The sequence below is a fragment of the Bos javanicus genome, chromosome 25, assembly GCF_032452875.1.
Source record: "Bos javanicus breed banteng chromosome 25, ARS-OSU_banteng_1.0, whole genome shotgun sequence".
NCBI lineage: Eukaryota > Metazoa > Chordata > Mammalia > Artiodactyla > Bovidae > Bos > Bos javanicus.
Window position 1 is genome coordinate 27,281,336 of NC_083892.1, and position 25,462 is coordinate 27,306,797.

The 25,462-nt window shown below is 43.6% G+C and overlaps 1 protein-coding gene across 3 annotated transcripts in view; it reads left to right on the top strand.

Annotated features, from left to right (window-relative positions):
- The first annotated feature begins 228 nt into the window (after window positions 1-228).
- The window catches only part of ITGAM (integrin subunit alpha M), a 54,418-nt gene continuing 29,184 nt past the window's right edge, over window positions 229-25,462 (top strand). For 2 of the 3 annotated variants that reach the window (XM_061401762.1, XM_061401763.1), the window contains exons 1-12: window positions 10,624-10,717; window positions 13,239-13,344; window positions 16,399-16,502; window positions 17,015-17,085; window positions 17,232-17,349; window positions 18,022-18,152; window positions 18,572-18,717; window positions 19,718-19,871; window positions 20,884-21,034; window positions 22,467-22,540; window positions 24,632-24,761; window positions 25,286-25,428. In XM_061401762.1, the coding sequence (XP_061257746.1) occupies window positions 10,690-10,717; window positions 13,239-13,344; window positions 16,399-16,502; window positions 17,015-17,085; window positions 17,232-17,349; window positions 18,022-18,152; window positions 18,572-18,717; window positions 19,718-19,871; window positions 20,884-21,034; window positions 22,467-22,540; window positions 24,632-24,761; window positions 25,286-25,428 (1,356 nt within the window). In that variant the 5' untranslated portion in view covers window positions 10,624-10,689. Of the gene's footprint in view, window positions 244-10,623; window positions 10,718-13,238; window positions 13,345-16,398; window positions 16,503-17,014; window positions 17,086-17,231; window positions 17,350-18,021; window positions 18,153-18,571; window positions 18,718-19,717; window positions 19,872-20,883; window positions 21,035-22,466; window positions 22,541-24,631; window positions 24,762-25,285; window positions 25,429-25,462 lie in introns of those variants that run through there. The other variant, XM_061401761.1, reaches the window with a different exon arrangement.

The window sequence follows — 25,462 nt, forward strand, 5'->3', positions numbered from 1 at the left end:
AAAGCAAAGAGGATTTGTAAAGTTGAGTAGGGAGAGTCATGTGATACCAAACCCACTTGTTTGAAAGAGAATGGAGTGAGTCATGCAGATATCTGGGGGAAAAATTCTCCAATCAGAGGGAACAGCTAGTGTGCGGGTCTTGAGGTGGAAGTGTGTCCGGCGTGCTTGAAGAGCAGCAAGGAGGTCACTGTGGCTGCAGTGGAAGGAGCAAGGGGTCAATGAAAAGGAGAAGAGCTTAGAGTGGTAAGGGGGGGTGGGGGGCGCTGGGACAACAGATGACTCAGGGCCTGGTTGGTAATGGGAAGGACTGGCTTGGGCTACCAGCGAGGTGAGGAGCCTTTGTAAGCTTATGAGCAGAGGAATAATATATGCTTTTTTATATAATAATAATATATCCTTTTGAAAGGGTCTCTCTAGCTGCAATGTTGAAAACTGACTTTGGGGTGTTGGGAGGAAGTAGAGAAGCAGTGGGGCAGAGACAAAGTCTAATGCTACAGTGCAGATGGGATGGTGGTGGCTTCCACTGTTTTGGTAACAGTGAGCTGGTAAAAAAGGGTCATATTTTTGAACATGTTTGAAGGTAGACCTGTAGGATTTCCTTGTGATTTTCAATCTGAGCAACTGGAAGTGGTTACTGAGTAGAGTTCTCAGTCCTCCCCAATCAACCGAGATTGAGAAGAGGCCAGTCAGGAAACTCAGGCGAAGCTTTACTAGGGCTCCTGTGGCCACAGGAGGGATGGAAAACAAGGGACAGTTTTCCCTGCTCACTCCTTGAGGGAGCAGGTGAGCTGGTTTCTTATATGGGATGAGGGTAGGGGTGTGTCCAGGGGTCAGGCCAGAGGGGTCAGGCTTAGGTGTTTTGCCCACCCCTCTGGTGGTGTTGAGTGTGGGGTGCATGCGCAGTACCCTGCTTTCTTTTGCTCCCAACACTTCGTTTTTGCTCCTAGCTCTTCAGAAGTGGCAGTTGGGTTGGTTTTTTTTTTGTTTTTTTTTTTTTTCAGTCTTTTGTTCAGAATTTGCCCCAGCCATGCAAGCAGTTATTTTTAGGCCCGTATAGATTCTTCGTATTTTGTTGCTCGAGGGGATGTTTGCACAGGTGGAAGCGTTGCAGCACTGCAGCAAAGGATGCCAGACCCCATCCTATCTAGAAGGACATTGCTGCTGTCGGTTGAAAGTGGGGGAACAGCTCCACCATGGTGCCCCAGCCACCTGGTACTACCACATGGGCCACATAGGCAAAGGCTTGAACCACAGCTCATCTGAGTTTCTGCAGGACGTCTGTGATCTTCCTGGAACAGAGGATAAGGAGCTGCTCTGCGGCCACATCTGCCTGCCTTCTTTCCACTCTTGGGCTCTCTCTCAAGCGTCATGACTCATGTCCCAAGTTTTGGCTATGTGTGGGCTTTCTGCCTCACCCACCACCCTCTGCCTGCCAAGAGAGCCCCAGATTAAAACTGCTTTGTCTGTTAGTCTAGGATATAGCCTTTCTTGTTTTTGAAGTATCATCTTTTTTGATGTGTGGGACAACAACCATGGAGTGATTGGTTTTGCTGTCTGAAAGTGTTAGTTGCTCAGTTATGTCCGACTCTTTGTAACTTCATAGACTAAAGACTGCTAGGCTCCTCTGTTCATGAGATTTTCCAGTCAAGAATACTGGAGTGGGTTGCCTTTCCCTTCTCCAGGGGATCTTCCTGACCCAGTATCAAATGCAGGTCTCCCGCACTGCAGGCAGATTCTTTACTGTCTGAGCCACCAGGGAAGCCCTAAGTTTGCTGTCTATGTAGGTAATAAACTGTCCGAATCTGACAGTGGCTCACTGTATCTTTACTGGTGGCCTTGGCCTGGCCTAGACTTGTCTTGTTTGCCGGAGGCTGAGATGGGCCCAGATGCAGCAGCATGATCAAGAATGATCAGGAGTTCAGGTCTAGATGTACATGTTTTACCAGACTTGTTAGACAGGGGTCAAGCAGTTGGCCACCTGAGTCTGGAGTTCAGGAGAGGTCTGGGATGGAGACAGAAACATAGGAACATTGGCATATGATGATATTTAGAGCCCTGAGCCCACTTAAGGACAGTGTGTGTTAGTCGCTCAGTGGTGTCTGACTCTTTTGCGACTCTATGGACTGTGGCCCCCCAGATTCCTCTGTCCATGGGATTTCCCAGGCAAGAATACTGGAGTGGGTTGCCATTTCCATTTCCTCCTTCAGGGGATCTTCCCCCCTCCCCCAACCCCCCACCAGGGATCGAACCTGTGTCTCTTATGTCTTCTGCATTGGCAGGCAGGTTTTTTACCACTAGTGCCACCTGGGAAGCCCCCAGGGGATTCTTTACTGTCTGCGCCACCAGATGCGGCACTTAAGGACAGATTGTAGGTAAAAAAGAGGCCCAAGGACTGAGCTCTGGAATCCTTCTACAAAGTTGGGGAGAGAAGGAGGGACTGGTCAAAGAACCTGGGGGGAGTGATGGAGGTGAAGGAAGAACAGACAGGGCCCTGGAGGCCAATATGCAAATTAGTTCCTGGAAGGAGTGGTTGTTGTTCAGTCTCTCGACCGTGTCCGACTCTTTGTGACTTCATGGACTGCATCACACCAGGCCTCCCTGTCCTTCACCATCTCCTGGAGCTTGCTCAAACTCATGTCCATTGAGTTGGTGATGCCAGCCAACCATCTCATCCTCTGTTGTCCCCTTCTCTTCCTGCCTTCAGTCTTTCCCAGCATCAGGGTCTTTTCTAATGAATCAGCTCTTTGCATCAGGTGGCCAAAATATTGCAGCTTCAGCTTCAGCATCAATCCTTCCAATGAATATTCAGGACTGATTTCCTTTAGGATGCACTGGTTGGATCTCCTCGCAGTCCAAGGGACTCTCAAGAGTCTTTTCCAACACCCTAGTTCAAAAGCATCAATTCTTTGGCACTCAGCCTTCTTTTATGGTCCAATTCTCACATTCATGGAGAAGGGAATGGCAAATCACTTCAACATTCTTGCCTTGAGATCCCCATGAACAGTATGAAAAGGAAGGAGTGGGTGAAGCTCAAAAGCTGCTGCAGAATCCTTTAAGATGAAGATCGCAAACCCACTCACTGAGTCAATCAGGTATCCTTGGTGTTGAAAACAGTTTTGGTGCAGTGAAAGATGGGGTGGAGCAACCGCTGCATTGGAACCGGTTCAAGGGTGAGTGGGAGGGGCAAACCCAGGCACAGCGGAAAAAATACAGACACATGTTTTGGAACCTGTTTTGCAAAAGGGAAGCAAAAAAAAAGAAACAAACTGGGGCAGTGGTTGGTGAGGAAAGTGGGATCAGATAAAGTTTGTTTGCTTTTTTGTTGAGAAACACGGTAGCCTGATGGATATCAGATTTCTATATAAACACCCGATATTCATTCCATCGGTCTTACATATTTTCTTCCAGAACCAACACCTTTAACTTTTGCTTATCTGATTTTAGGGTAGTACTGTGATAGGGCATGTTTGGCTATGGAACAGAGTTATGTAAATAGGTTATGCTTCATAATTTTCTAGGCTATTCTTGTCTGTTTTCTCTTTGAGGTGAAGTTTATTTATTTAAATTTTTATTTTAAAAAGGAATTTATTTATTTATTTGGCTGCATTGGGTCTTAGTGTTGGCACTCAGGATCTTTGTTGCTTCATGTGGAGTCTTTCATTGCGGCGCATGGACTCTAGTTGTGATGAGCAGGCTTAGTGGTTGTGGCTCGATGGCTTATTTGCCTGGAGGCATGTGGGACCTAGTTCCCCAACCAGTGATTATACTGGCATCTCCTGCATAGCCAGGTGAATCCTTAGTCACTGGACTACCAGGGAAGTCCCTAGGTGAATTTTAGAATTAGCTCATTAATTGATAATAATCCTGTTGGGTGAGGTTACAGTGAATTGCTGAGTAATCTGATGGAGAACTGATATCTTTATAATGTTAAGCCTTATCACCCAGGAATATGGCATCTCTCTCTATTCTGTGTCTTTCAGGAAAGACTAACAGTTAAAAAAATACATATATGGTTTCACCTATTTCGCCTTACTCCTTGGAAGAAAAGTTATGACCAACCTAGATAGCATATTGAAAAGCAGAGACATTACTTTGCCAACAAAGGTCCGTCTAGTCAAGGCTATGGTTTTTCCAGTGGTCATGTATGGATGTGAGAGTTGGACTGTGAAGAAAGCTGAGCGCCAAAGAATTGATGCTTTTGAACTATGGTGTTGGAGAAGACTCTTGAGAGTTCCTTGGACTGCAAGGAGATCCAACCAGTCCATTCTGAAGGAGATCAGCCCTGGAATTTCTTTGGAAGGAATGATGCTAAAGCTGAAACTCCGGTACTTTGGCCACCTCATGTGAAGAGTTGATTCATTGGAAAAGACTCTGATGCTGGGAGGGATTGGGGGTAGGAGGAGAAGGGGACGACAGAGGATGAGTTGGCTAGATAGCATCACTGACTCAATGGACGTGGGTCTGAGTGAACTCCGGGAGTTGGTGATGGACAGGGAGGCCTGGCGTGCTGGGATTCATGGGGTCTCAGAGTTGGACACGACTGAGTGACTGAACTGAACTGATTTTGCCTTAGATTTATGCTTAGGTGTTTTATAGCTTTTTGGTGTTACAAATGGTGTCTTTCCTATTATCTTTTCTAATTAGATAATTAATCAGTCTTAGATGAATAAGAAATAAATAAGACTTTTATATGTTGATTTTGCTCAATAAGATTAAGTTCAAGTTATCAGTGAATGGTCCTGGGTTTTCATACTTTCTGCACATGATGACTTTTTTGCCCATTGACTCTTCTTCCTCTTTAGTAGGAAATAGAATTTTGACTGGATGTTCCTCCTGCCAATCGTTTTTGCTCTTGGAGAGGCAAGAAAAGTTTTTTCTCTTTGAAATGGTTTCCACAGAGTTGGGCTGTGGGTTCTGGATACCTCAATTTACTCAGACTCACAGAGAAAATAATTGCATGGGGTTGATATATAATACTGGAATCTTGCATTATATTCACTTGAATAGAAAATAGATGAGCAGTAAAAGAAAAACTTGCCAAATATAGGAAATTCAGATTTCCTTCTAAAAGCTTATTTTAGATCTTTGGCCCATTTTTTGATTGGGTCATTTATTTTTCTAGAGTTGAGCTGTAGGAGTTGCTTGTATATTTTTGAGATTAGTTGTTTGTCGGTTGCTTCATTTGCTATTATTTTCTCCCATTCTGAAGGCTGTCTTTTCACCTTGCTAATAGTTTCCTTTGATGTGCAGAAGCTTTTAAGTTTAATTAGGTCCCATTTGTTTATTTTTGCTTTTATTTCCAATATTCTGGGAGGTGGGTCATAGAGGATCCTGCTGTGATGTATGTCAGAGAGTGTTTTGCCTATGTTCTCCTCTAGGAGTTTTATAGTTTCTGGTCTTACGTTGAGATCTTTAATCCATTTTGAGTTTATTTTTGTATATGGTGTTAGAAAGTGTTCTAGTTTCATTCTTTTACAAGTGGTTGACCAGATTTCCCAGCACCACTTGTTAAAGAGATTGTCTTTAATCCATTGTATATTCTTGCCTCCTTTGTCAAAGATAAGGTGTCCATATGTGCGTGGGAATGCAAACTAGTACAGCCACTATGGAGAACAGTGTGGAGATTCCTTAAAAAACTGGAAAAAGAACTGCCTTATGATCCAGCAATCCCACTGCTGGGCATACACACTGAGGAAACCAGAAGGGAAAGAGACACGTGTACCCCAATGTTCATCGCAGCACTGTTTATAATAGCCAGGACATGGAAACAACCTAGATGTCCATCAGCAGATGAATGGATAAGAAAGCTGTGGTACATATACACAATGGAGTATTACTCAGCCATTAAAAAGAATACATTTGAATCAGTTCTAATGAGGTGGATGAAACTGGAGCCTATTATACAGAGTGAAGTAAGCCAGAAGGAAAAACACCAATACAGTATGTTAACGCATATATATGGAATTTAGAAAGATGGTAACGATAACCCTGTATACGAGACAGCAAAAGAGACACTGATGTATAGAACAGGCTTATGGACTCTGTGGGAGAGGGAGAGGGTGGGAAGATTTGGGAGAATGGCATTGAAACATGTGAAATGTCATGTATGAAACGAGATGCCAGTCAGGATGGGGAACACATGTATAATTTTTTTTAATTAAAATTGAAAAAATAAATAAATAAATAAATTCTAAAAAATAAATAAATAAATAAAAGAGTTCACCTGAAAAATAAATAAATAAATAAAAGCTTATTTTAAGCTCTTTTCAATAAGTGGAACTGGAGGGACATCTCTGGTGGTCCAGTGATCAGGAATCCACTTTCCAATGCAAGAGATGCAAATACGATGGTTGCTGGTTAGGGAACTAAGATCCCACATGCTGTGGGGCAACTAAGCCCACAGGCAGCAATTATTGAGGCATCAAGCCACAACAAAGACCCAGCACCGCCAAAAAACAAAAACAAAAAAAGGAACTGGAAAATTATTTGTTCATATGGACAAAATGAAATTGGATTTCCTATTTCACCTATGTAAAAAAAATTCAACTCTACACAAAGTAAGAAATTAAGTAACAGAAGTAAAAGAAGTATTTCAGAAGAATATATAGATAAAAAAAGGAACTGGGAAATTTTTTGTTCATCTGGACAAAAATGAAATCAGGCTTCCTATTTCACACTGCACACAAAAAATTCAACTCTACATAAAGTAGGAGATTAAATGACAGAAGTAAAAGAAGTATTTGAGAAGAATATATAGATAAAAAAGAGGAAACAAAATTATTACTAGTGACAAAACTGAAATTGGTTTTCCTATTTCACACTGCCCACAAAAAATTCAACTCTACACAAAGTAAGAAATTAAATAACAGAAGAAGTATATGAGAAGAATATATTGATGAAAATAAGTTTTTCTAACTCTGGAGATTTCTTAAGCAAGTCACAGAAAAGGCTGATAATAAATTTGGTTGCATCAAACATAAGAATTTCTTCACAAGAGAAATGACAGTTATAATTAATAATAACTCATAGTTTGAATGTGAGTATCAGAAGAGATTATGTCTGTGAAAGTGACCTGTGAATCACCAGGCAAACGGTGGTTGTTTTTATTCTATCCCTTGAGTGAATGGAACATCCATTCACTCAAATTATTTCAAGTTTTGAAGCTTTGGTAATTAGATTCCATGATAGGCATTATCAATGGACAGGTTCTTAACATTCACCTTGGTTCCTAATGGTTGTACACAACCTGCTCCTGGGAAGCTTGCAAAGGGCCTGAAGGGTTGTTGGTGAAGGGTTGATGGCTCAGACAGTAAAGAATCTGCCCGCAATGAGGGAGGCCTGGGTTTGATCCCTGGGTGGGAAAGAACCCCTGGAGAAGGGAATGGCAACCCATTCCAGTATTCTTGTCTGGAGAATCCCATGGACAGAGGAGCCTGGTGGACTGTAGTCCATGGGTTTGCAAAGGGTTGGACACAACTGGTACAACTACACTTTGGTAGCTGCTACGGTGCTAAGAGCTGAAGTACACTGAAGTGAAGCACAGGTCTTTGAATAGACTCGAGAGCTCCTAAATAGTTACATTAGCAAGATTCTGCTGGCACAATTGCTATCTCGATGGGGAGGAAGGATTCTTGGTGCTTCCTACTCTTCCCTCTTCCCAGAATTCTCTCCCTGGTCAAATCAATTTCCTAGTGGGAAGACCTCATATGAACCAGAGTGATTAGCAAGACACACAAGAATCTCTGCTCTCTGGAGCTTTTACATTCTAGCTGGGGAGTCAGAGAGTAGATAAACTAAATAAATATATAATTTAATATAGTGATGAATGTTAATGAAAAAACATCTGAGTATCTGTAGCAGATGCTGCAATTGCTCCATTCACATCCCATCAGTGCTTATCATTCTCATGCAAGCTGCCCAGGTTTCTAGCTGCCAGCACCTGCCTGCCGACAGGCTCTCTGTGGCTCCTGGAACCTTCTCTGTCTTGGGGCAGGGCAGGTTGGATGCACTAGAGAAGTAAGGCTTTCCCAGACAGCGGTTCTCCACTAATAGCTGATGTGGGTTGTGGATAAGAATATGGTCCTGTCTCCTCTTAAAAAAAAAAATGTGTTTTGGCTACATCTCAGGGCATGTGGAATCTTAGTTCCCCAACCAGGAAGGGAGCCTGAAACCCCTGCATTGAAAGTAAAGTCTTAACCTCTGGACCACAAGGGAAGTCCTGCAATCGCCCCCTTTTCTCAATGGAGAACTCTGAGGCATGTTCTACTCTGGATTTCAGATTTCCTCAGTATATTAAACTCTGATTGTTCACAGAGGGAACTTGTTTTGTCTCACCACTTTTATGAGTTCTTTTCCCATCCCCATTTCTTCACCAGTGTTTCCTAGATCACTTTTCAAATAAATTACTTGCACTCGAATCCTTGTCTCAGGGTCTGTTTACGGCGGAACCAAGCTAAGATTTTGTCAAGAGTAGGACTAGGGGATGGGTGGGAGGGAATGGATAAAAGCCTATGTCTCTAGATGCCCACCTATGATCACCTGGTCAGGTGCACATCTAGATGCGTCATTAAGAAAGGCTCTGGGAGTTGGACAATCTTTATGTGATTTTTCCATTGGCCTTTAAAGTGGTCCCTTGGCCGCTGTTCTGGGAAAGGAGGGTCTGTGATGGCCGAGCAACTTCCTGTGGTAATCAGAGTATGAAAGCCTTTCACGAAAAATAAACCCAGCTTATTTATTAAACTATGTCCTCACACCCTTGCTGGTATTTTCTCATCCTGAGCCAATGGCCATATTTGTTTTTCCTCAGCTCCCTTTCCTGCTAAAAAGTTCAGGCATGGTGTCATTTATTTATTGGTGTTTTTCTTTTCTTTCTGATTTTAAACATCATTCTTTTTTTGGTATGAAAGTTTTAAGTACAAAAATATATAGAGAAGAAAATGAAAATCACCCTGTGGCAGATTAAAAGTTGATCACAATTTCTGTAACACATTGAGAGGTGAGATCTCTGCTCCCTCTCTTGGAGGTTGAGGTCCATGACTGCTTGACTAATAGAATATGGTGGAAGTGATTCTGTGACAGTTTCCAGATCAACACCTTAAGAGACTGGAAACTTTCCATTTTTATCTCTTGGAATATTTACCCTTTAAGTCTAACCACTCTGCTGTGAGTAGCCCGAGCCACATAGAGAAGCCACATGGAGGTCCTACAGCTGACAGCCCCGACCAAGCTCCGTGCCTGCAGCCAGCACCAACTTCCAGCCATGGGAGTGATCTATTTTGAAAGTCCAGCCCAGCTGAGCCTTCAAGGACTCCAGCCCCACTCACGATCTGACTGCAGCTATCTGAGATTCCCTAGTGGGAAATACTGGGGCTAGACAATCCACAGCACCATGATACAATGAGAGGATGCTGTTTCAGACTTGTGGTTGCCAATGGGGAGGGGGTAGAGGGAAGGAAATGGACTGGGAGCTTTGGGATTAGCAGATGCAAGCTATTCTATGTGTGTAAAACTGAGTCACTTTGCTGTTCACCAGAAGCAAATACAACATTGTAAATCAACTATATTTCAATTAAACAAATTTTAAAAAGAGAAGTTGCTGTTTGAAGTTGCTAAGATTTGGAGTAGTTTGCTGTGTGACAATAGAGAAGAACAGACTCATTGTCCTGTGATCAGGCAACAAATGCCGTTAATGTTTTCCTACACACATGAATCTAAAAATTTTTTTTAATGATTTAATTAATTAATTAATTTTTGGCTGTGCTGGGTCTTTGTTGCTGTGTATGGGCTTTCTCTGGGTTCCCTGATAGCTCAGTTGGTAAAGAATCCTCCTGCAATGTGGGAGACCTGGGTTTGATCCCTGGGTTGGGAAGATCCCCTGGAGAAGGAAAAGGCTACTCACTCTAGTATTCTGGCCTAAAGAATTCCATGGACTGTATAGGAGTCCATAGGGTCACAAAAAGTTGGATACAACTGAGCGACTTTCACTTCAGGGGCTTTCTCTAGTTGCAGCGCACAACTAGAGATTTATTTCTTTGGCTGTGCCGGGTCTTACTTGCAGCACACATTTCCGTAGTTGAGGCATGTGTGATCTAGTCCCCTTACCAGGGATCAAACCTGGCCCCTCTGCATCATTGTATGTGCAGAGTCATAGCCACTGGACCAGCATGAAAGTCCCAAGATAAATTTTTGGAAGTGAAAATTCCTGGGCAAAAGCGTTTGAGACTTTTTTTTTTAAAAGCAAAATAATATTCAAATATCACCGGATGTCCCTGTACCTGAGTTGTCCTTATTGATGGCCACACCTGAAGACAGCTCCTTGGGCGGGAAGGAGGGACATTTTGCAAACTGTGCTTCAGGGAGACACATTCTGGGAGGCAGGTCCTCAGTCTATTCTTTGTTTTTCATAATGTTTTGGCCAACTCTAGAAGCAGGTGGGCAAACAAAGATAACTTTGGGATATTGACCTTGATGGTTTGGGCCAGGGAGCTGGGTAGGGAAGCAGCCCAAGCTGTGCGCACACAGCCTGGAGAGGAAGGTCAGGCGGGAGTGCTCACTGAGCCTCCGCCCTCTTCCTTTGAGTCTGACAGACTTCTGCCTCCTACTTCTCTTTTTCTGTCCTCCTAGCTTTGGTGGCTTCCTTGAAGTGGCTCAGTGGTGCCTGCAGCCTCACGGTTCCTGCTGCCTCCAGCTATGAATCACAGAATCCTTCTATTAACAGGTGTGCCTGGAGCTGGGGGTCCTCCGGGGAGGTGGAGGGGAGTTTTTGAGTTTGTGAGTGGAGACAAAGGGTCCCGAATACTTAGGAGTGAGACTGGGGAAAGCCAAAGGGGATTGGAGAAAGGTGAAGGGATTCACGAAGTAGAGCTAGAATGAAATGGGATGACCACAGAAGCTTGGATAAATGACTCAGTTCACAGAGTATGCCCTGGATTTGGTTGGTCCTATCTTCACGGATGAGGAGACTGAGGTGTAGAAAGGTGAAAAGACATATTGAAGAGTACACAGTAGATCTTGGCTTCTCTTCTCAGAGTGATTTTTTCTTGGATTCTACCTCACCTCCTATTTGTCTCCTCTTTTCCAAGGATCCAGATATAAATGTTTGTCGAATGACTGACTGACTGAAATGATTCAAGTTCGTTTTCCTTTCTTTTCTGTGTTTTGTGGCATGTGAGTCAAAGAGGGGAAAGAAATGCTTGTGAGTTGCACAGGGAGGAAATTACCTAGTGGAGTCTTTAGGAACTTACTGTTGGGCAAATCAGTGGAGTGGGAACCTAGGGTGGGACTCAGAGAGGGGCTGAATGTACCTGTTGATGGAAATAATCAATAAACAAGAAAAGAGGTTTTTTTTTGGTTTGTTTTTTGAGTTAAACTGAGAACTATAGCCCAGGAGACAGCTTCCTGAGAACTTGGAGGAACTGTTCCAGAGAAGCAGGGTTTAGGGCATAGTTTTATATCTTGTCAGAGGAAACCACATCAGACAAGTCAGGGATGCATTCTTTCGAGGTTTCAAAAGACATGAAAGCCAAACAGATCATCAGGTACACAGAAAGCTGGTATGGCCTTGGCACCTGGGAAGGAAGTCTTACCATCAAAGCAGGAACACCATCAAAGCAGGAACAGCATTGGCGTCCCAGGAAAGGAGGCATTTCATCTTTGTTTTTTTTATTTTTTTTAAAATTTTAAAATTTTTATTTAGTTTTGGCTTTGCTGGGTCTTCACTGCTGCATGCAGACTTTCTCTAGCTGTGGCAAGCAGGGGCTACTCTTTGGTTGTGGTGCGAGAGCTTCTCATTGTGGTGGTTTCTCTTGAGGCAGAGCACTGGCTCTAGGGCACATGGCTTCTGTGGTTGCAGCGCATGGGCTTAGCTGCCCCGCAGCATGTGGGATCTTTCCGGACCAGGGGTCAAATCTGTGTCTCCTGGATCAAACCTCCTACTGGAAGATCTCCTGGAGGAGGACATAGCAACCTACTCCAGTATCCTTGCAAGAATCCCACGGACATAGGAGCCTGGTGGGCTACAGTCCATGGGATCACAAAGAGTTGGACACGACTCAAGTGACTTAGCATGCACAGAAGCCAGAATGACTTCCCATAGCTCACGATATCAAAATTTCTTCTGTTATACCCGATATTGGTGTCCTAAGGCCAGGAGTCAGCATAACGTAGTCTGGGGCGTAATGTGAGGACTCATCATGTGTTTTTGTACATGGGCAGATGACTGTTTGGAGCCATGAGATCTAGATGAATATTTATAACTGATGACAAGGAACACTAACTTTAAATCTTGCAAAATTCCATCTGTCTCATCAGCAAAATTGTATTAAAAGAAGTTTTACTCAATTATTCTGTTTTGAATTTCCTTCATGAAAAATGCATTTTTTCTTTTCTTGAAAGTGAAAGTGTAGTTGCTCAGTTGTGTCCAACTCTTTGTGACCCCTTGGACTGTAGCCAGCCAGGCTCCTCTGTCCATGGAATTTTCCAAGCAAGAATACTCGAGTGGGTTGCCATTCCCTTCTCCAGGGGATCTTCCTGACCCAGGGATCAAACCCGGGTCTCCCACATTGTGGACAGATTCTTTACTGTCTGAGACACCAGGGAAGCCCCTTCTTTTCTTATATAAATACATACATAATTAGATTCCATTTGCCTCTTGGTCCACAAAGCCTAAAATATTTACTATTGAGCCCTTTATAGAAGGCTTCTCAAGTGGCGCTAGTGGTAAAGAACTTGTTTGTGAGTACAAGGTCCCTGCTTCAGAAAGATCCCTTGAATAAGGACATGGCAACCCACTCCAGTATTCTTGCCTGGAGAATCCCATGGACAGAGGGGCCTGGTGGGCTATAGTCCATGGGGTTACAAAGAACTGGAGGGACTTAGCATGTACCCCTTTATAGAAAGAGTGTGGTGACCTCTGCTCCAGGCTGGGACCTGGGGGGGACCCATCTCCATGTAGGGTTAGGGTGAATCCTGACAGGAATATTCTTGGGGCAAGAGAGCAGGCTGCTTTCTTTTTTAAATCTTTCTTCTTTTTTTTTTTAATCTTTCTTATTTTTAAATTTTATGTTTTTTGGCCAAGTTCTGTGGCATGTGGGATTTTAGTTCTTCAACCGGGGATGGAACCGGTGCCCCTGCATTGGAAGCTCAGAGTCTTAACCACGGGACCACTAGGGAAGTCCCAGGCTGCTTTCTTAGCTGTTTCCACATCACCTCCTGACTTCCACCCCTTGTTCTCCCTCCAGCCTTGGCCTTATGTCATGGGTTCAACCTGGACACGGAAAAAGCAGTCATCTTCCAAAACAACGCAAGGGGCTTCGGGCAGAGCGTGGTCCAGATTCAGGGATCCCGGTAAGAGCTGCAGGGGCACTGCCTGCCCACACACTTTCCCTCCAAGATTTAACATACCTAGCTAGGACATGGAAGCAACCTAGATGTCCATCAATTGATGAATGGATAAAGAAGATGTGGTAAATGTATACAATGGAATATTACCTAGAGCCTATTATACAGAGTGAAGTAAGTGAGAGGAACACATATCTTATATTAGCACATACATATATGGAATCTAGAGAGACAGTTACTGATGAACTTATTTGCAGGGCAGCGAAGGAGATGAAGACATAAAGAACAGACTTGCGGACACAGCGAGGGAGGCTAGAGTGGGATGATTAAGAGAGTAACGCTGAAACATGTGCATTACCATATGTAAGATAGACAGTGGGGATTTGCTGTGTGACTCAGGGAACTCAAACCGGGGCTCTGTGACCACCTAGAGTGATGGGATGTGCTGGGAGGTGGCAGGGAGGTTAAAGAGGGAGGGGACATATGTATACTTATGGCGGATTCATGTTGATGTATGGCAGAAACCAACAAAATAATATAAAGTAATTATCCTCCAATTAAAAAAAAAGCAACATATGTGAAAAAAATAGAAATTTCCTTGATTTGCTTTTTTTCTTAATTTGTCAGAGTCATAAATTCAAAAGGTATGAAAGAGTGTGATAGAAAACCTCTTCCTCCCTCCCATCCCCCAGTTCCCTCCCCAGCAGGGTCCCTGGTAAGTGGTTTCTTGTGTGTTCTTTCAGAGGTGTTATACACTGCATAAACCACATTTTTCTAACATTTTATTGACAATCTGCCACTCCACCCCCTACTTGCCATTTATTACTATTACTATTATTGTGACTATTATTTTCTAATACTTAAATTTTCTATTGGAGTATAGCTGATTTACAATGTTGTGCTGGTTTCAGATGTACAGCAAAGTGGTTTGGTTATACATGTACATATATTCATTATTTTTGAGATTCTTTCCCCATATAGGTTATTACAGAAAATTGAGTAGAGTTCATTGTACTATATACCATAGGTCCCTGTTTTGGTTATCTAATTTATATACAGCAGTGTATGTGTGTTAATAGTAAATTCCTAATTTATCTCTCCTGCTTACATTTCCCCTTTGGTAACATAAGTTTGTTTTTGAAATCAGTGAGTCTGTGTCTGTTTTGTAAGTTCATTTTTATACCTTTTTTTTTTTAACTGGATTCCACATATGAGTGATACTGTATTTTTTTTTCCTGACATACTTCACTTAGTAAAACAATCTGTAGTCATTTATTATTTATGGCAGCTCTGGAGCACAGTAGCAGAACAGGGAGGCTGGGACACAGACACTAGAGCCTGCAAAGCCTAAAATATTTACTTTTACAAAAATAATATTTATGAAAATAATGTCATTTTTCGAGAAAAAATTTGCCAGCTTCTGCTCTAAACTGTCTTCTGCAGTTTTTTTAAAAAAAAATTAGCAGAGCTTGCTGATTTTACTGAGTAAGTATATAAAGAGCTTCCTTGTTCTTTTTTATGCTGACATCATATTCTATTTTTATTATTATCTATTATTTGGAAATACTGTAATTTACTTTTTTGTTATCTTTAAATCTCTTCTGAGCAGACATTGGATTGTTTCCAAACTTTTGCTCTATAAACAATGCTGGCATTTTGTACATGAGCAAGTATATTTCGGAAGTAAATTCCTAAAACTAGGATCGCTGGATCCGAGGGTACATGTGCATATGTAATTTTAATAGATTTTTCCAGATTACCTTCTATGATGGTGGCAACACTTCACATTCACACCAGAAATTTGTGCAAACACTTACTTCCCCACCAATTAGCCAACCCAAAGTGTTAGCAAACTTAACGATCTTTGTAAATCAAATAGGGAAGAAATGGTATCTCAATTTAGTTTTAAATTGCATTTCTTCTTTTAAGAGAGATTTATTTCCTTTTCTGTGAACACTTTTTTTCCTCCTTATCTGTGGCCCATTTTTCTCTTTTTTTTTTCCCTTCTTGATTTGTGGGAGATGTGACTACTGAGGAAATAGTCTGGGTGTTCATCTCCCTCCCCCAGTTGATCATTTATTTTTTGACTTTGTTTTTGGTAGTAGATCACATACAGAAATTTATTTTAAATGCCTGTTGGGGGGACTTCCCTGGCAGTCCAGTGGTTAGGACTCTGAGCTTCTGTGGCAGGGGCACGGGTTTGGCCCTTGGCTGGTGAACTAGGATCTCAAATGCCTTGTGGCGTGATCAAAAAAATAAAAATAAAAACAAAAAACTTGTGGGGTTGACTGTATTCATTTAAAAATGACTTCTGGATATATTATGTCCTCCTTAGAGGGACTCTTCTCACTCCAAGATTAAACATTTTCCTATTTAAAAAAATTGGAAAAAAAATTTTGGCTGTGCCATATTGCAGGCAGAATCTTAGTTCCCTGACCAGGAATTGAAGCCATGCCCTCTACAGTGGAAGTGCAGAATTTCAACCACTGCACTGCCAGGGAAGTCCCCAGACATTTTCCTGTTTGGGAACTGTACATGGACTAACTCATTTAATCATGATAATAACTTTGAGGTAGGTACTACTGTTCTCTGTATTTTAGAGGTGAGAACATTGAAGAATAATAAGGTAATTAAATCAGTCCTTCAAGGTCACACAGGAAGTAAGGGTGGGACTAAATTTTTATTTTAGACAGTAAAACTCCAAGGCCTCTATTCCTTTCCACTCTGCAATATTGCATCCTTGCCTGACACAGGAAGAGGGAAGTGCTTTCAAGTTAGGAAAGTAGACTGTCTACCTTCACAATTTAGAAATTCTTGAACTTACTGAAGTGACCCTTGGGACCATAAATTCAAATGACTGGATTACGAGAATATTCACAATAAACAAACAATGGGTAAAAAATAAATTCTTTATTTTTTCTTTGCTGAGTCTTCTTCCTGTTGGGGGGAGGTGGGGAATCCCTGCAAGGGTGGCTCCCCACTTATCCTCTGAGTGGCAGAACTTCCATCATTGGTCTCCTCCCCAGTTGTCATCGTGTCCTCTTATCCGTTTCCCTCCAGGCTGGTGGTTGGAGCCCCCCAGGAGGTAAAGGCTGCTAATCAAACAGGCGGCCTCTACCACTGTGACTACAGCACGGGCAGGTGTGAGGCCATCCCCCTGCAGGGTGAGTCATCGCTGCCCCGGCCGGGCCCAGGGCTAGGACTCCACCTCTGCACACACCTGGACTTGTCAGGCCTTTGTCCTGGGGTCTGTGGCGGGGGGCTCAGGGGGGCAGCTCTTGGGCCTCTGAGCTGTATGCAATCACTCTCAGGCTCCCCCCTCCTTGTCCCTTTCTATGACCTATGTGCCTCTTTGGATCTGTCAGACCTCAGAATCTGCCAGGTTGAGGTGACCCCTGTCCAACTCTTGTTTAGTCACTAAGTCATGTCCAACTCTTGGAGACCCCATGGACTGTAGCCTGCCAGGCTCCTCTGTCCATGGAATTTCCCAAGCAGGCATACTGCAGTGTGTTGCCATTTAGTCCTCCAGGGGATCTTCCTGACCCAGGGATCAAACCCCGGTCTCCAGCATTGGCAGGCAGACTCTTTACCACTGAGCTGCCAGGGAAGCCCATGGAGCTCTTACAGAGCCCCTTCCATCCCCCAAGGCTGACCATGTGTATATCTGTCCTCTCAGTTCCCCCAGAGGCTGTGAACATGTCCCTGGGCTTATCTCTTGCATTTGCTGCCAACCCTTTCCGGCTGCTGGTGAGTTGCCTTGGGTCATGGGAGTGTTCCAAGGGAAGGAGTTGAGGGCCCAAGGCTGCTGGGCCTGGGGTCTTGATGGGTGGAGAGGCTGGGTTGAAAGGACAGGGAGCAGAGACAGCCCCTCCCACTGTTTCCCTGCCCCCTAGGCCTGTGGCCCCACAGTGCACCAAATTTGCAAGGAGAACACCTATGCAAATGGCCTCTGCTTCTCGTTTGGATCCAATCTACTCCAGCAACCCAGGAGGATCCCAAGGACCCTCAGAGGTGGGTACAGAGAAGCAGTGTGAGACTGGAGGGCCCTGGGCAGGACTGGGCTGAGGGACTCGTAGTCTGGGGGGTTATTTACAAATCTTGGTGCAGAAGGGTGAGGAAACTGGGTTCCAGTGTTTCTCTTCAATTTTCACTCTTAAATATTCCAGAAGAAAATTATTTATTTTTGGCTGTGCTGGGTCTTCATTGCTGGTCGGTGGTTTTTTCCTAGCTGCAGTGAGCGAGGGCTAGTCTCTAATTGTGGGGCTCAGGCTTCTCATTCTAGCGGATTCTCTTGTTTCGGAGTATGGGCTCTAGCGCACGTGAGATTAGTAGTCGTGGCGTATGGGCTTGCTTGCCCCACAGCATGTGGAAACTTCCTGCCCCAGGGTTCGAACCCATGTCCCACTGGGAGGTCGGATTCTTAACCACTGGACCACCAGGGAAGTCTGCAAATTATTTCTTATTCTTCTATGAGGTAGCTGTGATAACTACTTTCCCTGCCTTGAGCAGAATGAACTAAAGTTTCCCATGCCACTTTGTCCCATGTTTTTCTTTAGCCAGGCGCATGGTTGTCATCTTGTCTACCTTTCATTCTCATTGCTCAGCAGACAGCTGATTTAAAAAAAAAAAAAAAAAATGAACCCGAGTCTCTTGTACTTACAGTTTCTTTTCCTTTTCCCCCAGGGTGCCCTGAGCAAGACAGTGACATTGCCTTTTTGATTGATGGCTCTGGTAGCATCGACCCAGTAGACTTTGAGCGGATGAAGAGGTTTGTCTCAACTGTGATGAGTCAATTCCAAAAGTCCAAAACCTTGGTGAGTGCAAATGGGTAGGTTAGGGAACAGCCTGCCTATAGCGGGTCCTGTCCTACTTCCTGTCCAGATGGTGCCAAATTGCCACTTGATCAGCATTTTCTTTCATGATTTGCTGTCTTGCTCTGACTGGATGCAGCTTCAGCCTTCTTCCAGCCCTCTGTAAAGTAGGCACAGTAATCGATAGGGGTTGGCATGGGACATGAAACCCATATGTCATCTCTGGCTAAGTTCTAGTGCTGAGAAGTGGGAGCTGATGGCCAATCGCTGTCCTCCTGGTGAGGCAGAAGGGCTGGGATGGGGCAGAATTTGGAGGAATTTGGAGCCTGGAGTATTTCAGGATTTATGGAGAACTTTCTGGGAGATAGCTAAGTGGGAGGAGGGGTGCCTGCTCCAGTCTAACACCAGGTGCCTGTTCCCAGTTCTCTCTGATGCAGTACTCGGACGACTTCCAGACTCACTTCACCTTCAATGATTTCAAGAGAAACCCTGTCCCGGAATTCCTGGTGGGGCCAATAAGACAGCTGTTTGGGAGGACGCACACGGCCACGGGGATCCGCAAAGTAGTGTAAGCTCTTCCCTCTTTGCTTAGGATGAAAGTAGGAGGTTTTTTTTTTTTTTTTGGCTGAGCTTTGCAGGATAAAGGGGTATTGTTCAGAAAGGGCTGGGGTAGAGGGTATTTCCAGTGGATGGGGTGGTTTGAGTTAGGTGTGGAGAAGGGACTGTGCCTGGTATGTTCATGACATACAAATTGTGAGTAAAGGTGAGAGTAAGGGCTTCTCTGGTGGCTCAGTGGTAAAGAATCCGCCTGCCAATGCAGGAGGCATGGGTTCCATCCCTGGGTCAGGAAGATCCCCTAGAGAAGGAAATGGCAACCCACTCCAGTGTTCTTGCCTAGGAAATCCCTGGACAGAGGAGCCTGGCGGGCTATGGTCCGTGGGGTTGCAAAGAGCTGGACACAACTGAGCGACTAAGCAACAACAACAAGGCAGGGGTTAGGGGGAGAGAGGGCAAGGCTGGAGGGAGTGTAGAAAGATCAGATGAGGCCAGATTAGCAAGGCAACTGAAAAGCCAATGGATCCATTGATGTTTTCAGCAGTGGGGAGATGTACCCATATCTTGTTTTGGAAAGTTCCCTCTGATCTGTATATGTGTGTGTGTGTGTGTGTGTATGTGTGTATGTGTGTGTGTGTGTGTGTTTAGAGGCAAGGGTAGGGGTTGAGACAAAAGTGCAGGAAGATGAGCTGGACAGCCAGCAGGAGAGGTGTGATGAAGGCATAAATAAGCTATGAACTTTTTAATTTAGAAGGAATAATACTCAATTTAAAAAATCAGCCTATGCCAAAGAATATAAAAGCAATGAAGGCTTCTTTTCTTTCCACTTTCCTGTTCTTCTGCTTCCCTTCCAGATCTTGGGGCATCTACAGCTCAGTGTTTGTCCCAGGGGAGCCCAGGCACCTTCTAGACAGAGTCCAGTTGCATCTGTAACTGCTGATGTTCCTTCCCTGGTATTAGGCGCATCTCTCTGTCTGCTCGAATTTGACTTTTCTCTCCTTTACCCTGGATAGAAGAGAACTGTTTCACAGCAGCAGTGGAGCCCGGAATCATGCCATTAAGATCATGATTGTCATCACAGATGGGGAAAAATATCTCGATCCTTTGGAGTATAGTGATGTCATCCCTGAAGCTGATAGAAAAAAGATCATTCGCTACGTCATTGGGGTAGGAAATGTGGCTCTCTGACTTGATACTTGGTGTGGGTTTCTACTCAAACACACCCTCCCTTGAACTTGCAAGCATCAATAAAGTCAAAATGAGGCCAGGGTAATCTCTGCTAGCACAGATGCACCTGTCTCAGCGAACTACTGTTGCAATGATGCTGTATAACAAATGATCCCAACATTCAGTGGCTTAAAACTGTAAGTGAGTCTGTCGGTCAGGCTGGGCAGTTTTTCTGGTCCCAGCTGGACTCACTCACGTGTCTGTAGTCAGCTGCAGGCTGGTTGGTGGCTCTGCTGATCTTGACTGGGCTCTTTCCATGTCTGAGCGTTGCCATGTTTGTCTCCTGGGGCCGGGGTAACTTGATGCTTCTGTTCCATGTGTCTCTTCCTCCAGTGGGCTAGCCTGGGCATGTTCTCATGGTGAAAGCAGAGGGAAAAAAGAGCAAGTGGAAATGTTGCAAGCATTTTTTCAAGCTTCTGTTTGTATCACATGGGATAACATCCAAGAGCTAAAGCAATACATGTGGCAGAGCCCAGAGACAATGAATGGAGCAGAACACTCTTTCAGGAGGAGGAGGGCACAGCAAAGCTTTGGGGAAAGGGCTTGGATACAGGAAGGGGTAAAGGGTTGGGAGCATCAGTGTCATCAAACTACTACAGTATCTTGCATGACATAGAAAGATGTATTATCTGGGGTCCCTGGCTTGGCAAGTGGGAAACAACTTCATATGAAGGAGAAAGCTCCCTGCCCTCTAAAGAGAGGTCAGTTCCATGCCAGGAGGCATGGCACAGCAAATGGGCCAAAGGCTGAATTTCAGCCCCAATTTCCCCCTTGACAGAATGTAGAGTGTACAACCTGCTCCACCGTACCTGGCAGCCCTGTCCCGGGGCCTTCTGGTACATTCCTTCCTTGGACAGATATTTTCAAATTCTTTTCCTGTAGAATTTTCTTTGCTGGTGGAGAGTGCTACTTCCAGAAATTGTCTGATTCGACCTCTGTTTTTTGGTGACAGGTGGGAGATGCTTTTAGGAGTAGGAAATCTCGACAGGAGCTCGATACTATTGCATCTAAGCCCCCTGCTGACCACGTGTTCCAGGTGAATAACTTCGAAGCTCTGAAGACCATTCAGAACCAGCTTCAGGAAAAGATCTTTGCGATTGAGGGTAAGCTAAGGTTTTGTAGTCCTAGAGCAGCTCCAAAGGCAGCCCCTTACCCCCAAACACGTATTTCCCTCTAGAAACAAGGACCTCCTAGCCCTTGGCATTCTGACCCTCATCATCAACTCTCTTCTTCCTCCAGTTCTCAACAACTCTGGCCTCTCGCTCCATTTCTTTGAAAGATCTAATTTTGCAAGTCTTGGCTACAGGCTGCAAAATTAGAGGGTAGGGGAGACAAATCCCATATGGTATTTTCCCCAACTTTGGATGTGTTGCCAACATTTGTCTGTTTGATTCACTGCTGTATCTCCAGTGCTTAGAATAATGCCTGGTGCATGAAGCATGTTCAATAAATGTTTGTTGAAGGAAAGAATTTAAAAATTGGGGGAATGTTCACATACAGTCTGAATTTATGGTTTCTCTTGAAAATTTGGAAGATTAGACACCTTGAGGACTGTATACCCACTGGACAAAAAATAGTTGGAACCAAATAGCCACCATCCCTTTAAAAGGGGCATATGCGGCCTTCCCTGGTGGTCTAGTGGTTAAGACTCCATGTTCCCAATCTTGGGAGCCAGGGTTTGATCCCTGGTCAGGGAACTGGATCCTGCATCCATATCTAAGACCCAGTGCAGCTGAATAAATAAAAATAAATATTAAAAAGGGGCCACATGCCAACAATGGTCCATATAGTCAAAGCTATGGTTTTTCTAGTAATCATGTGAGAGTTGGATCATACAGAAGGCTGACCACCAAAGAATTGATGCTTTTGAATTGTGGTGCTAGAGAAGACTCTTGGGAGTCCCTTAGACAGCAAGGAGATCAAACCAGTCAATCCTAGAGGGAATCAACTCTGAAAATTCACTGAAGGATTGATACTGAAGCTGAAACTCTAATACTTTGACCACCTGAGGCGAAGAGCTGACTCATTGGAAAGACCCTGATGCTGGGGAAGATTGAGGGCAGGAGAAAGGAGTGACAGAGGATAAGATGGTTGGAGGGCATCACAGACTCAATGGACATGAATTTGAGCAAACTCCAGGAGATAGTGAAGGACAGGGAAACCATAAATTGTGGTGCAATTTATGGGGGTGCAAAGAGTTGGACACAACTTAGTGACTGAACAACAGCAATATGGCTAGATAAGCAACAAAGATATAAATTATAGCTATTATCTTGTAATAACCTATAAAGGAGTATAATCCACGAAAATACTGAATCACTATGCTGTTCACCTGAAACTGACATTAATACTGTAGATTAACTGTAACTTCAATGAAAAACAAAAGCATAACAGAGGAAATGTAAAAATAAGGGGAGTGGGTTGTATGGCTCTCATCTGAGGCTCCTTTTGTCTGGTTGCTATAGTATTTGAGTTTCCAGCCCCTGTTCTTGGTTCTTCTGCTTTCTTTAATGTAGAGTGTTCTTTTCTTCACAGGTACGCAGACAGGAAGTACCAGTTCCTTTGAGCATGAGATGTCTCAGGAAGGTTTCAGTGCTGCCTTCACCTCCGTAAGTGGCCTTTTGTTTAACTGAAGTTGAGGGGTGAGACAAAGCAGGAGAAGTGGTGCAAAGGTTTGGGGGCTATTCTCTGTGATGAGTACCTGTTGGGAGGTACATCTTTTTTTCTTTTTTAAAAATTGAAGTATGGTTAATTTACAGTGTTGTAGTAATTTCTGGTGTACAGCAAAGTGATTCAGTTCTCTCTCTCATATATATATATATATTTATATTCTTTTTCATATTCTTTTCCATTATAGGCTATAATAAGATATTGAATACAGTTCCGTGTGCTATACAGTAGGACCTTGTTGTTCATCTGTTTTATATATAGTAGTGTGTATCTGTAAATCCCGATTTCCTAATTTATCCCTTCTCCCTCTTTCCTCTTTGGTAATCATAAATTGGTTTTCTATGTCTGTGAGTCTGTTTCTGCTTTGGAAACAAGTTCAGTAGTATCAGTTAAAAGCTAATTTCTTTATGTTTGATTGTGCTGGGGCTTCATTGCTGCACATGGGCTTTCTCTACTTGTGGCGAGCGGGGCTACTCTGAAAGCGGGGGCTACTCTCTGGTCGCAGTGCACAGGCTTCTCATGGCAGTGGCTTCTCTCGTTGCAGAGCATGGGCTCTAGGCGCATGGGCTTCAGTACTTGAGGTGCACAGGCTTAGTTGCTCTACAGTATGAGGGACTTCCCCAGACCAGGGATTGAACTTGTGTCCCCTACATTGGCAGGAGGATTCTTAACCACTGCACCACCAGGGAAGTCCCAGATACCTTTTCCAGTTAGTATTTTCATTTCTTTTGGATATTTACCCAGAAGTATGATTGCTGGGATCATAGTAGTTTTAATTTAAAAATTTTGAGGAGCCTCCTTACTCTTTTCCATAGTGGCTGTACCAATTACATTTCCACCAACTGTGTATAAGTTTTCCTTTTTCTTCACATCCTCAGCAACACTTATTTCTTCTGTTTGTGATGACAGCCATTCCAACAGGTGTGAAGTGATAGCTCATTGTGATTTTGGTTTGCATTTCCTTGATGATTAGTGATGTTGAGCATTTTTTTTCATGTACGTCTTAGCCATCTGTATGTCTTCCTTGGAAAAATGTCTTTTCAGATCTTCTTCTCATTTTAAAGTCAGGTTTTAAAACAAACTTTTGAGTTGTATGAGTTCTTTATATATTTCGGTATTAACCCAAATATGGATATATGATATATGATTTGAAAATATTTTCTCCTGCTCTATAGGTTACCTTTTAATTTTGTTGTTGGTTTCCTTTGCTATGCAGAAGCTTTTTAGTTAATGTAGTCTCACTGCTTATTTTGTTTTTGGTGTTAAGTTCAAATAATCATCACCAAGACTGATGTCAAGGAGATTACTACCTATGTTTTCTTCTTGGCGTTTTATGATTTCTGACCTTATGTTCGAGTCTTTTATCCATTTTGAATTGATCTTTATGAATAGTGTAAAATAGTGGTCCAGGTTCATTCTTTTGCATGTGGCTGTCTAATTTTCCCAAAACCATTTATTGAAGAGACTATCCTTTTCCCTCTGTATATTATTCTCTCCTTTGTTGTAAATTCACTAAGTCATGTCCAACTCTTTTGTGACCCCATGGACTTTAGCCTACCAGGCTCCTCTGTCCATGAGATTTCCCAGATAAGAATACGGGAGTGGATTGCCATTTCCTTCTCTAGAGGATCTTCCCAACTCAGGGATTGAACCCATGTCTCCTGCATTGCAGGCAGACTCTTTACCGCTGAGCTGTCAGGGAAGCCCACAATACATAAGTACAACATATGTATGGGTTTATATACATACATATATAAATGGCTCTCTATTCTGTTCCATTGACTTATGTGTCTATTTTTATGACAATATTATACTGTTTTGATTACTATAGCTTTGCCATATAATTTGAACCCAGGAAGTGTGATGCCTCTAACTTGTTCTTTTTCTCAAAATGCTTTGGTTATTTGGGATCTTTTGTGATTCCATACAAATTTTAGGATTGTTTGTTCTATTTCTGTGAAAAATGCCATTGGGATTTTGATGGCACTGAAGCTCTAGATTTCTTAATCTTATTCTACCTTCTTTCCCAGGATGGTCCCTTGCTGGGTGCTGTGGGGAGCTTTGACTGGGCTGGTGGAGCCTTTCTGCATACATCAAATGATAAAATCACCTTCATCAATACAACCAGGATAGATTCAGACATGAATGATGCTTACTTGGGTAAGTAGAGAGGGCAGAGTTACTCTAAAAAGGGGTCAGGATATGGCATAATTCAACCAGTGTAGATGTCCTTGGATCTTTCACAGGCTCTTGGGATAGGTTTAAAGACAGAAATATCAAAACTTCATTTTAATTATGCTAATGAAGAGGAATGGGCTTCCCTGGTGACTCAGAGGTAAAGAATCTGTCAATGCAGGAGACTCGGGTCCAATCCCTGGGTTGGGAAGATCCCCTGAAGAAGAAAATGGCAACCCACTCCAGTATTCTTGCTTGGAGAATCCCATGGACAGAGGAGCCTGGCGGACTACAGTTCATGGAGTCAAAAACAGTTGGATATGACTTAGTGACTAAGCAATAACACCACTACCAACTACAACAAATGAAGAGGAATAGAGTGCCGGGTTCAGTTACCCCAACCTCACAACCACGGGCAGCCCCATTGCCCCTACTCACGGGACAGTCCTGCTGGTGGGGGCAGAGTCTCTGAGGGAAAGCACTTTCTCCTCTTAATTCATCATCTTCAGGTTATGCTGCCGAAGTCACCTTGCGGAACCGGGTGCAACACCTGTTTCTGGGAGCACCTCGATATCAGCACATCGGCCTGGTGGTGATATTCAGACAGAATGCAGGTGTTTGGCAGAAAAATGCTGAAATCAAGGGAAGCCAGGTGAGTGCCGAGTGTGTGGGGTACGGATGTACCA